The 14,032-nt window shown below is 31.1% G+C and overlaps 1 protein-coding gene across 1 annotated transcript; it reads right to left on the bottom strand.

Moving 5' to 3' along the window:
- Nucleotides 1–367: 367 nt before the first annotated feature.
- LOC123919743 lies at nt 368–1,054 on the bottom strand. The gene is made up of 2 exons (XM_045971733.1): nt 747–1,054; nt 368–468 (listed from the first exon to the last, which is right to left on the bottom strand). Exons 1-2 carry the CDS (start codon nt 1,036–1,038, stop codon nt 431–433), a joined length of 330 nt encoding a protein of 109 aa, XP_045827689.1. The 5' UTR covers nt 1,039–1,054; the 3' UTR covers nt 368–430.
- Between the last annotated feature and the right edge of the window lie 12,978 nt (nt 1,055–14,032).

Below are 14,032 nucleotides of genomic sequence, written 5' to 3'. Positions count from 1 at the left end.
TTGTGTTTGAATCATTTTGGCAAAATTGATGTAAATTTGAGAAAGTTCATGCCTATTTTTCATCATATATATCCATGTAAAACGAGAATAATCATCAATAAATATAACAAAATACCGGGAACCTCCCATAGTAGGTGTGGGAGCAGGACCCCAAATATCAGAGTGCACGAGATCAAATGTTGAAGCTGAAATCGAAGTACTTTTATTAAAAGATAAGGCTGGTTGTTTAGCAGTTTGACAAGCAGAACAATCAAAAGACTCATTAATGACAGATCCTAAATAACCTTGAGACACTAGAGGACGCAATTTACCAATAGAACTATGGGCAAGACGACGATTCCAAAGTTGAATGGAAGAGTCTGTGGAAGCCGCACAAATGCTAGACTCTAGAGGAACATGTAGTTCAATGAGCTCATATAACCTTCCGATCTTACGTCCAGTCCCTATGAGTTGTCCAGTCCGTGGATCCTGCACACGACATCCAGAGGAAGAGAAGGTAATATCATAACCAAGATCACATAATTGACCAATAGATATAAGATTAAAATTTAGTTTAGGAATAAGGTATGTATTAGGTAAGCTTAGATTAGATAGGGATATAGAACCTGTGTGGCTTACATGCATAAGGGATCCATCAGCAGTGTGAATAGAACGGGAAATGTCATTTTTAGATAAGGAATCAAATAAATGAGATGCAGATGTCATGTGGTTACAACAGGCAGAATCAAAATACCATTTGGAATTACCTGGTGTGGTGGAAAGAGCGGCGGGAGTATTACCGGAAGGAAGAAGTTGTCTAAGAAGAGACTGAATATTTGTGATAGACAAAGCAGATTGAGAAGATTCTAGAAATCCATTGGCAGCAGCATCAGTTGTAATTACAGACCTGGAAGAGTTGTGACGATGTTGATTTTTATTCTGATTAGATCGTGGAGGACGAGTGGGACAATTTTGAATCAAGTGTCCGGCTGTCTTGCAATATCGACAACAATTTGAAGCCATATGACCTTTTTTCATGCAGTTATGACATTCAACCATAGGACAATCAAAAAATGAATGTCCATAATTACGGCAACAACCACAGTATCTCTCCATTATATAACAAAAACAACACTTAAGCAAATATGAGTGTAGCCCGTGTAGGTGTAGCAACGGCGGAAAAAAAAATGGAATACTCTGGAAATAATAAAAGGGGTGAGCCAAAAAGAAACCTAAGCTCTGATACCATGTAGAAACTCAGGAAGATATATAAAATGTTTGTATATTCATTGTGTGTTTCAAGTACAAGTAAAAACTCCTATTTATATTATAGGATTAGAGACAAAGAAACAAAGAAAATAAATATACATAAAGACTAATGATCCTAACTTAATTACAATATAAATTATTATAATGAGAGAATCATAACATATCGTAACACCCAAAAATGATCTAAAGCCAATAATCTAATTACCATCCCCTTTCTTAATCAAATCGCCAAAACCGGCCCTTTCAGAGTCCCTAAGACAACTATAATCCATATCATGGACAAGTCCAGCATTTAAACTTCACCTATGTTGGGGTAATACTTTTAAATTTTGCTTATATATGTTTTTTTTTAATCGGCAAAATACACCGATTTCCTTTCAGAGTCCCTAAGACAACTATAATCCATATTATGGACAATTTTTTTTTCTTTTTTGAAGACAACCATTATAACAACTTGTTATTAGAAAACAGTACTCATCTTATTACTAATAAATTATTTTTTCTCAGTATTAAAAAACATAAATGTTAAAGTAGCATGAACAACGATTTAGGGGACCATGATGAACTTTCACTTTCCATTAATTTTGGCTAAATATAAGGTTTGTATATGAACATGCAGAAGGAAAAAAAATAAACCACATATCTTCAAAAGTGGTATCAATTATGCAATGATGCATCACAATCAAAATGAGACATATATAATATGTACCTTAACTCGAGAAGATGACAAGTAACTGCATCTTGATTGTGCTGTATAACACACTTACACCAAAGTTTTATTTTATTTTTCCAGAACTATAGAAATATTTTCACAATGTTATTATAACACCTTAGTCCTCAAACATTATCTATATATATAAATCCTAGATAGTTGTGGAATTGGTTATCTAAACCCTAATCAACAAACCAATGAAAACATTTCATTTAGCCACATCATCCACTTATATCCATTTAATGTGGGGTACTAATCGTAATTATTATTATTATTGTTGTTGTTGTTTTGGGTTATTATTCATTTTAAATTTTTTTTCATTTTATTATTTTGTGTATTTTATTGTTTTTTTTCAAAAAAATTAATGTTTTTGCTAATAATCTTTTGTCCAATCTTTGTAAATATAAGGAGTCGGTCGATTGTTAGGACTACTTTCTAATGTTAGTAAAAAAATATAGATAAAATAAAATTTACTAATGATTGTTATGCCCTGTATGATTTTTATCATATTCGATATTTGAGTATGAGTTAATTGGTTTATCTTTGCTCCAATAAGTTTCAAATTAATATAAATGTTAAATTCGATAATATAGTAGTTTTTTGGTAAGAGATAATAAAGTAGTTTATTCAACTCATAATCCTCCAATGAGATTTATAATATAAATAAAAACTTATGTTTCAACATCGATTGTTTTCCATGGTCAATTATATGTTGTCATTTCCATAGTTATTTTGAAGAATGAGTTAAAGACATTATTAATCAATGTTAATGAAGAAAATAACAAAGTAACTTCAAATATGATGTATAAATAAGTTTTTTAAATGTATAAACATCTATCTATATATATAATTCCTAGATAGTTGTGCAACCACTAATCTAACTCTAATCCACGTCAGCCACTTATAATCAAATTAGCACATTGAAGTTTATTAGAATTAGATTGATGAAATCTAAAGGTGTTAATTAATTAGATGTTTCAAAAATCAAAATTGATTTTCAAGATCTTGATGGTCCCTGTTTGATCATCAATCACTTACGCCAGCAAATAATATTGTACCTCCTTAACTTTCAATTGTTTTAGTGCGCATATATTGTACCAATTCTGTGTATGTGTGTCCTAGTGCTACCTCATTTTCATCAATAAATATGTACCTTAAAGGGTCCACAAAAAAATATATATGAATTTATATCCTCACATTGAAGGACTATGATATCAAAATTGACCATTCCTATGGATCTGAATATATTGTACACATTATTTGGCTCCACAGAGACCAATATGATCCGACCAATTGGCCATATGTTACAATCTTTTACTACTTAGCAATTTGTAGCATATTTATTGTTTTTCATATGTTAGGTATTTTTTATATTTAATTAGAATTAGTTGAATATTATTTAAGGTAGTTATAAGTTAGTTGTGTTTAGTTTTTTTGAGCCCTGTGTTACAGCTGGTTCTTTTTACTGTATGGAACATGGTGAAGTAATGTAAACTTGTTGCGAAGCGCTGAAGTTTTTTTTTTTGAAGTCTTATATTGCTTAGATTTTTGAGTTATTGAGTATTTAAATGTGTTTGAGCATCATGTACCAAAAAAAAAATGTGTTTGAGCATCTTTATTCTCCGAGGATGAGATCCAAACATTTAACCCATCATTTATCATGTTAATAGAGCTAGGTTAATAATTACAATGTGGGAATTGGACTCAGGCCCACGCTAGGGTTTGAATGTGAAGAATCTTCATCGCAGTAGCGATCTCATTGCTAATTGCGGAGAGAGAAAAAAATTAAAGATCCTGACTAAATAATTTTCTGAAGAGGTGACACTGTTGAGTGATAAAAGATGCAATTAAAAATATCTCAAATTTTAAGAGAAAGCGTTACTAAATGCGTGTTATTTCATAAGAATTTTTTTTATGGAATTATTTCATAAGAATTAGAGTAACTTGTTTTTCATGTGTTGCTAGAAAAATGTTACGGAAAGCGATATTATTTAATAGTGTGTGAGGGTGAATATTGAAATTGTTTGTAATTTGTTGAAAATCTTATATTGTCCAAATTCTCAAACAGTTGAGTATATAAATGTGTTTAGACATACTCACCAAATGTGTTTAGGATGACATTCGAGTCCATTTAATAGAAAAATTAATTACTTATAATAAGAATTAGAGTAACGCTTATATTATCTCAATTACCAAATACCAATATACTATTATCATCGAAACCGTGAAGGGTAATTAGTAATTACAAATAGTGACATAGATTCCTCCAACTGTTGCTATTTTGGTAGAGTATATAGATCACAAATGTAAAGGTATATATATAACGAACAATTGCCAAATGTAAAGGTTCAGCATATCATTGAAAGAAACCAAACTTTTTTTTTTTTTTTAGTTTAATTTTAAGGGAAGAATATCATAAACCAAATTTATTTTGCTTCTATAAAGATTTTCACTATATAATGTCCATTAAAATATCAAATCAATATAACTCAGTTGGTAATATTATCATCAATATTATTGAAAAGATTGACGTTAAGATTTCGGATTTTCCACTGCTCAATACTTTTTTTTTTTTTAACGTTGCTCAATATTTTTTTTTAATGTGTGTGAGATCAACCACTAGAATATTTGACAAAAATTTGGGTAAAAGTTTAAGAGTTTAATTATTGTGCACTGTCAATGTAAAGTGTGTTGTCACATCATTTAATGAACGTGACATATCATGTGTTTTTAAATACCATAAATGATGTGTTGGTATATTATTGAACGCATGTATAAAATAATTTTACACTAACAGTGCATATAAACTTGACATTTTATGTGTTAAATGAATTTTTAACAATGGGAAAACACAAATATCTACTTTATCAAAACAAAAACAAATATCTAACTTGGCTTGGGAAGATTTTTTTTTAACCTTTCGTTTTTCAGAGATCTAGTTGAAGTGGAAGAAATAGTCACAAGAAAGGGGGGTTTGAATTGTGACCCTTTTAAAATTAATCCTGCACTCTACAAAATTAATCTCAAGTGTATACTTGGATAAATGTTAGTGGAATATAAAACAGCTTGTTCTGAGAATGTTCTCTGCTGCGTGAGCTTGTTCTGAGAATGTTCTCTGCTGCGTGAGAATTCAAAGTGAATGTAGATTAAGTGGTTTGTGTGATGTGTGTTTGCAGTAAATAAATAGTTAAAGGTAAGAGAGATTCACACACAAAAATTATACTGGTTCACCCAAATCCTGGGCTAGTCCAGTCCCCACGCCTGTGAGTTTTCCACTATGATCTCGAGATACTACCGATCTCAAATACAAATCTTCTTTGATCTAAACCACGATCAGAAACCTCCAATCCCTACAAGCTTGATCTACCTCAGCCTTACAGAGGTGTCACTCAATCAATAGTTACGTATTGACTTGAGCCAATCTTCTTTTTACAAAGGGAAGTTGTTCTGGATCTAAGCTTATACAAAAACTCAAAACTAGTTTGAGAAGCTTATACAAAATACACTCAATACACTCAGTAATATTGTGATCCAATAGGTTGATAGAGAGCTGGAGTGTGAGTGGTAAAATTGAGAGACAAAGATATAACCACTTAAAAGTGGGTTATGTTGAAAAGTGGTCTCTTGAGAAATTTGCTTGTAGAAACTCAAAGGTTGTTTGAGAAGCAAATAGAAACACTCAATAAACTCAGAAGTATGATGTGAATGAAGAGCCTGAGTTTGAGTGATGAAAGAAGAGTTTTAGGACTTGTAGACAAAAACAAGTAATTGATGATTTGTAGCTTGAACTCTTGCTCTTTCTCTTGGATTTGCTTGCCTTTTATAGATGCAACCTTATGTGTGAGTCTTGGCCTTCAAGTATATCAGTTAGAGAGCAAATTATAGCTGTTACTCAGTGCCAAAGATGCTTTAGACAGCTGCTGCAAAATTGCCAGATTCTCTGCTCATTCTTGAAACAGTCTTGAACTGAATTTTGCTTTGATCCATAAGAGCCAAAGAAGTGTGAGCTGTTGGCAAGTACAAATGAGTTGTTTCCTGCTTCCTTCCAATGTCAGAGGTCAGATATAGCCGTTTGGAACCTCAGTAAAAGGACTCATGACAGTTGGAAATGGTTTTGAAAAACTGTGTGCAGGATCATTCTTGAATCAGTCTTGAATCAGTCTTGAACCAGTCTTGACTGCATCAGCAAGTGTGATGAAGCTTCATCTCTATTTCCTTTGTGATATGCAGCTGTTCAGTAGGCTCAAGGACAACTCAGAGATAGCCTTAGCTTGGGAATAAACCAGCTGGATTAGTACAAAGGCATGTGAGACAAAAATGTACTTGTATGACAACACCATTGAAGAATGTTCCAACATAGTCATTTTGCAAGTACATCACAACTCATAGTTCATAATGTGTTGTTGCAATCTGATTGGCCTATGATATATGATCAGGTATTTTCATTGGATGATCAATACCATAAAAGATCATAAAAGATCAAACTTATAATTCATTGCATGAATTATGACTAGGAAAGGTATATGCTTATTTTCCATCAAAAGTGTTGATCCAAAAAGATATTATCTTCTGTAGAGATTTGATCCATATTTCCTTTGTAAAGTGCTTATTTGTTTTGTCCAAAGTTGACTTATAAAATCAGAAAGCACTTAATCCAAAATGTGCTTATATTCAAAAGTGCAGTCTGTCTGTTAAGAATGTTCTCAGATCATTCTTGAAACAGTATCTCAAGATTTCCTTAAGGAGGGATCTTCATGTTGTTGCAAAACTTTCCACAATTCCTCTTAATGTTTTGCACACATTGTTGCTTGTTCATTGAGTACTTTGAGATGCTTTTAGTGGAGGCGTGGGAGTACTCATCATGAGGATTATCATTTTCTAGCTTAGACAATGATTGAAACTTTTATGCCTTGTGGTGCATAAACTCCTTTGTAAATTCATGGAAAATCATTCTTAGATCATTCTTGTCTTGAGAAGCTAAGATGAAACTTTGAGTAGGTTTTGAAGATCTTCAACATATGCATCATTTGCATTGATGTTAATTGTAGTAGTAAATCCTCAAAGCATGTAACAAAACTCAATGTGAGTTTTGACATGATAACATCAAATATGTTCTTGTGTAGCTTGTGATGCAAGTATTTCCATCAACTATGATCTTCATATTCTTCCTTGAATCTTTAAGCTCATTGTGAACCTTGTGGTGATGAGGAAGACTATTAACCATGAAACTTGCTTTCTTGTTTGAATCTTCAAATGAAACTTCTTATGATTCAAACAACATCCTTTAAAAATCTTCATGAAGCTTGTGATGCTATTGTTATGATCATCTGATGCTACTCTGATTCTTTCATTGCTTGAGTATATAAAATGCACTTGTTGATGTGAGTGGCTTCTCGATTGTCCACTTTTGTCATTACCTATCTTTCAACAAAAACTCAAGTGCAAACATCAGTAGATCACCATTCATAAAACTTAACATTTATTCCATAAGGTTTGTTGTCATTAAAACACTAAAATGGATTTTGCCTCAACAATCTCCCCCTTTTTGATGATGACAAACCTTTTGAATAAATCTTATGTTTTATGGATGGAAATAATAACAAATGCAAGAATGTTCGTAGATATGCAATTAAGCTCCCCCTAAACACATGCAAGGGTTTAATTCTTATCATTCTAATTAAACTCCCCCTAAATACATGCAAGAGGTTAATTCATAACATTCTTCATTAATTTGTTTCATCTAACATTTCTCTCCCATCATATATATCTCTCCCCCTTTTGTCATCTATCAAAAAGTATTGGGGGTAATTTTAAATATGAAGTGCAATGATAGGATTCAAATTAAGAAACATTGCATACATAGAGCATGAAGTTGAGAAGTTCATTCATATATCAAACTTATCAAGTTTGCATTTAAACATTAAAGCACATAGCATGTATGATCATCAATAATCATTTTAATCAAATATTGCAATCACAACATGAATAATGGTTAAATCACATGTTAACATATTTGATTTTAAAAGATAATGTTATACATTCTCAATTTAAAAAAAGGATTTTGACCTCAAAGATATTGCAAGTTCTAAAGAAACAAAATTTCTCAAAATTTAGAAAAACTCCCCCTAAATCTTATGAGATGAATATTCTCTAAAAGTTTCAAAATAATTTGGGTAGAGGTAACTTTTTTTTTTTTTTAAAACATGATCATTCCAAAAAAAATGATGGACAAGACTATGTTGTGGTCATTTTAACAATAAAATATAGTTTAAAATTGTCCAAAAACTTTGAAATTACAGAGAAAATGGCGCAAACGAAAAAACTTTGAAATCAGAGTAAATTGACAACATGTCAAAAATAGATTTCTCTCTTTTCCAAATATTTCTATGATGAAGATGTTTCCTTTTTATAGCAAAAAATTCAAGAGGATTTTATGTTAAAACATCTGATCAAAACACATAAGTTTAGAAAAAAGTCAAATATGAGTTTATGAACATAATGTGCAAGAACTATTATTCTTAGACCAAATTCTAATTTTATGGAGAGTAGACACACAAATTATTCTCATGAAGACCAATCATATGTTCTCTTGTTAAAAATCCTTCAAATAATAAATCCAACAAAAAATGGATATTCATTTAAAACCTTTGAAGGAGGATCTTTTACATAAGTCATAACAAAATCTCAATTTTTGAGAAGCCATGTTCAAAAAGTTCTACTTAATCATCAATTAAGCAAACTATAGGCTAATCAAGATGTGCAACAAAATTGGATTCATCCAAAGTTTTATATTAAGAGCGGTGCACATATAAAAGACTTATAGAAAAAATGTGTTTTCATAAAAAAGTATACTATAAGCCGGACTTATGTAAGAACAAATGTGACATATAATGGTTTATCAAAATTATGAGTTTTATGTCATTTTTCTTGTTCTAAAAGTTTTGGTCTATCATGAAGGATAATTAAGAGACTAACTCCAAAAATTATTCATTGATCATTAAGGATAATTTTTCATTAAGCACATAACATGACTTGTATTTTAAAAATATTTATCAACAATGTGATCATGAACTTTTTAAAATATTTATCACGAGATCATAAATTAAGACAAGTGTTAATTTAAAATAAAATTGTCGTTTGATATATCAAAATAAAATTGATCATTGAAAAATGTGACTAAGAGATATGGAGAAAATCTAACTTGATAAAATAACCCATAACAAAAACTTTGATAGCAATATGAGTATAGTATTTTTGAAAATGTATTGCTTACAAAGGTGTAGAAAGATGATTTTGCACAGCAACAATGTTCATTCATTTAACACTTAGCATGATATTTTGAAAGAGATTATTTTCCATTGTATGAACAAAAATCATGAAAAAGTGTAAGAACAAAGAGTGCATTAAAGATATGAATTATTAAAGATATGAATTATGCATATGCACATACTAGTCATTATGATATGCAATTTAAGCTTTTAAAGGCATATACAGAAAATTTCATACTGAATTCTAAATTTCAAGATCATCAAATCAATCACATAATAACATTGCATAAATGTATTCAAGCTTAATATAATGCAAATGTTATAAGATCTAGAATTTTGTGTACCTTATATAATGGATTTCCTCATTTGAGATTCAATGATGGGAGCTTCTTCAATTGTTTGAAATTTCACCACATGCTCGCCATTGTAAATATAAGACACTTGGTTGACGTTTGAGGAGAAAAGTTTTATCTTTTAGAGCATTCTCCAATGTTGAATAAATTCATCATCTCTCAAGTATCTTAGTCAATAGTTTGAGAAGATGTTGGTCCAATACCAATGTTAATGCTTGAATAATGAGGTGTCAAGGTTAAAAATTAGAGCTGCAATTGGTTATCTTCAAGTAGAACTTCTTTGCCTTTTCACTTGTTGACTTGGCAGGAAGAACGTTCTTAGATTAATCTACTGGATCCAACAAAGTATAAAGTAACTCATCCAAGTTGCTCTCTTTTTCAAAGTCCCATCTTAGAACGCTTAGGCCTGATGTTTGCTTCATCTCAAACTGGTGCAACGGATGTAGAGAATATGGAAACAAATATTCTGGGGTTTTTGGGCTTGGTATTTTGAGCAATTTTTTGTTTTGGAATTCATTGCTAAGAAATGGATCAAGATCTTTGACAGTGATTCACAGAAGGAGAGAACACAAAGTGGTTAAAAAAAATGAGGTGTGGTTGAAAATTCTCCAAGAACTCTTGTAGTAGCTTTGTGAAGGAGTGAGATCAACACCAATATACTTGAGTCAAAATGCAGTGATGCATGCATCAAGGTCCACAAAGGGAATGAACTTAGACTAAGATTCAGTACACTCAATGAGAGATCATTTTCCTTTGGCAGTTGTTATCATAGCAGCAAGAACGTTCTCAGATTGTACTCCTTTAATAATCTCAGCTTTCAATGAACATTTCTTGGATCAACTCATTTCTTCTTACTTGAACAGGAGTGTACAAGTTGTCTTCATATACCATGGCTCCTTCCAATGGTGAACATTCTTATAATTGGGAGAACATTACGATCATTCAAGAATGACATCCACATACTTATTCATTTTCCATCCGTCCATTTTCTTCAATAGAAAATTCAGTTCTTATTCTTTCAATGGAGCTATTAATGATTCAATCATGAGTATGATAGTAAGTCAACTTCAAACTCTTCAGATGTATTTGTAGAGGTGATGTTTGAACAATCTTAAACTTTTGATTCATGGTCTCTTCTCGTAGTTGTGTATCATCATTAACACCATTATCTTTTCTCTTATCATAAAACTTGTCAAACTCATCAAAAGTAATTAACATGATTTATACAACTTGTAAATTTGAAATTACATATACTGTAACTTTAGAGAATGAAGAGAGTATCCCAAAAACTATGTTTTTGATAATTTTAAAAAATCTTCTTAATATTTTTTTTTTTTTTTGCTATGCCAAATTATAGTAATGACAAAAAAAATAAAAGCATGATATGATTGGATTTCTATATTTTCACATGGATTGGAGTTTTACTCAAGTAGAAACATGATGCAAAAACATATGCAATGTCTATGGTTTCTTTCAAAAATATTTTTCAACACTTGATTAAAAATATTTCATTTAATGAATTTTTCTTTATAACAATTTTGTTTTTGCTGAAATTCTAAATCAAGAAAATCAAGTGAAATATCATTTTCTTCAAAGAATGTTTTGATATATAGTTTTTCATAATCTCCCCATGATCACTACTACTAAGAGATGATTTTTGAGTTTTTAAAGTTTGAACATTTTTCACAAAACTTTAAAAGCCTTAAAAGAAATTGTTCTTTTGCTTTAAAAATAAAGTCCAAGTTGAATAAATCATCAAGTAGTACAAAGTGAAAAGACTAGTAGTTTTGTAATGAACAAACAAATCAATATAAAGTAGTTCAAAAAGATTTTTGGTTAAAATTGTATTTTTCAAATGAAGAATACTCTTTACATAATAAATACAAGTTTCACAAACTTTATCATATTCAAAACCAATTTTTAACAAATATCTAACTAGATCAAAATTGAATAAAGTTTTCATACTTAATTGACAGGCCATTTTATGTCCAAAATATTTATCTTTTTCAAGGGCATTAAAACATGATTTGATTTAAAAATCATCTAAGTATCATAATCATGAGGATGAGTATGAAATAACTTTAATTCCAATTTTCCCAAAATTTAATGAAGTTATGTGTTAGACCTTTAACATATCAATCATCCTTAATTTATGCAAAATCATTTTACTTAATGATACATGTACCTTTGGTTTGATTTTTGTCGATGATTGCAACGGTTGTAGATTCACCATTCCTCCCTTTTTAAATGTGAGGAAATATTGTCTTTCTAAAGTCATATTCCTTGAGCATCAATTTTCCAAGCCTCAAAGCTTTTTCTTGATTGCTTAAAGACATTTCTGCAACACAAGTTAATAATGATTTTGGTACCCATAATGATTTGGGTCCTTGGAGGTTAGTGTTGTTCCTCTTATAAGATTTCTTCTTATGATAATAAGTTGATCTCTTATAGGAAGATTTGGAATAAAAATGCATTTTCAGAACATTCTGAGACTGTTCTTGTTTCTGATGAGAATGTTCTTTTCTTTTGAATTTTTTCTTAAAACAAAAGGATTCAATATGACCATATTTGGAACAATATGAGCATTTGTATCTTTGTATTCTTTGATCTTTATGAGGAACAAAACAATCCTCAAATGTCTTTTGTTTTTGAAAAGTTCTACAACCTAAACTAGTTTTGTCAAAGATTATAACTTGTGATTCCTTAATGTTTTGAAAATTCTTTGTAGATTTTACAGAGCTAGTTATGTCTTTTTCCAAATCTGAAATATTTTCTTTTAAAACAACATCATTTTCATGAACTTTAGAACATTCTAAAAGATGATTAGTGGTTTGTTTATCATGGAGAATCTTTTGTTGCTCAAACATATTAAGATGAGAGTATTGCAATTCTTGAATAATTTTGAAATATTTATCATTCAAGATTTGTAATTTTTCATTTTCTTTCTTCATCTCAAATAGTTGATTTTCTAGTAAAGTACACTTTTGAGATAGAGAGTTTGAGTTATTTAGAAGACTATTAAATTCAACTTCCCTTTTAATACATAAAGAACAAGGTTTAGAATCTCTTACCTCATTATTTACCATTAAGCATGTGTTGCCTTTTTCTTCTATTTTTGAATCATCAAAGTCACCTTTTGTTGTCATCATGAATTTCTTCTTGGAAGCGAGCTCTCTTTGCATTTTCTTGTTTTGAGAACATTTTGTTTTGGAATGTCCCTTCTTTTTGCACTTACGGCATGCACTTTGATTTGCAGGTTTTGACATCACTTCTTCCTGAATCTTTTCCTCTAACACTGTTAAGTGTTTAAACCTTAGAGCCAGAGCTCTGATGCCAATTGAAGTGGAAGAAATAGTCACAAGAAAGGGGGGTTTGAATTGTGACCCTTTTAAAATTAATCCTGCACTCTACAAAATTAATCTCAAGTGTATACTTGGATAAATGTTAGTGGAATATAAAACAGCTTGTTCTGAGAATGTTCTCTGCTGCGTGAGCTTGTTCTGAGAATGTTCTCTGCTGCGTGAGAATTCAAAGTGAATGTAGATTAAGTGGTTTGTGTGATGTGTGTTTGCAGTAAATAAATAGTTAAAGGTAAGAGAGATTCACACACAAAAATTATACTGGTTCACCCAAATCCTGGGCTAGTCCAGTCCCCACGCCTGTGAGTTTTCCACTATGATCTCGAGATACTACCGATCTCAAATACAAATCTTCTTTGATCTAAACCACGATCAGAAACCTCCAATCCCTACAAGCTTGATCTACCTCAGCCTTACAGAGGTGTCACTCAATCAATAGTTACGTATTGACTTGAGCCAATCTTCTTTTTACAAAGGGAAGTTGTTCTGGATCTAAGCTTATACAAAAACTCAAAACTAGTTTGAGAAGCTTATACAAAATACACTCAATACACTCAGTAATATTGTGATCCAATAGGTTGATAGAGAGCTGGAGTGTGAGTGGTAAAATTGAGAGACAAAGATATAACCACTTAAAAGTGGGTTATGTTGAAAAGTGGTCTCTTGAGAAATTTGCTTGTAGAAACTCAAAGGTTGTTTGAGAAGCAAATAGAAACACTCAATAAACTCAGAAGTATGATGTGAATGAAGAGCCTGAGTTTGAGTGATGAAAGAAGAGTTTTAGGACTTGTAGACAAAAACAAGTAATTGATGATTTGTAGCTTGAACTCTTGCTCTTTCTCTTGGATTTGCTTGCCTTTTATAGATGCAACCTTATGTGTGAGTCTTGGCCTTCAAGTATATCAGTTAGAGAGCAAATTATAGCTGTTACTCAGTGCCAAAGATGCTTTAGACAGCTGCTGCAAAATTGCCAGATTCTCTGCTCATTCTTGAAACAGTCTTGAACTGAATTTTGCTTTGATCCATAAGAGCCAAAGAAGTGTGAGCTGTTGGCAAGTACAAATGAGTTGTTTCCTGCTTCCTTCCAATGTC

The sequence above is a fragment of the Trifolium pratense genome, linkage group LG1 (genome assembly GCF_020283565.1).
Source record: "Trifolium pratense cultivar HEN17-A07 linkage group LG1, ARS_RC_1.1, whole genome shotgun sequence".
In the NCBI taxonomy this organism is placed as follows: Eukaryota; Viridiplantae; Streptophyta; class Magnoliopsida; order Fabales; family Fabaceae; genus Trifolium; species Trifolium pratense.
This window is presented reverse-complemented; position numbering and strand designations above follow the sequence as displayed.

Bases quoted from the DNA above. Each gene is read 5' to 3' on its own strand.
- LOC123919743 (XM_045971733.1), bottom strand. From the start codon at position 1,038: ATGGTTGAATGTCATAACTGCATGAAAAAAGGTCATATGGCTTCAAAT. The intron at 469-746 runs GTAATTCCAAAT...TGTCGTGTGCAG, and splicing joins CGCTCTTTCCACCACACCAG to GATCCACGGACTGGACAACT.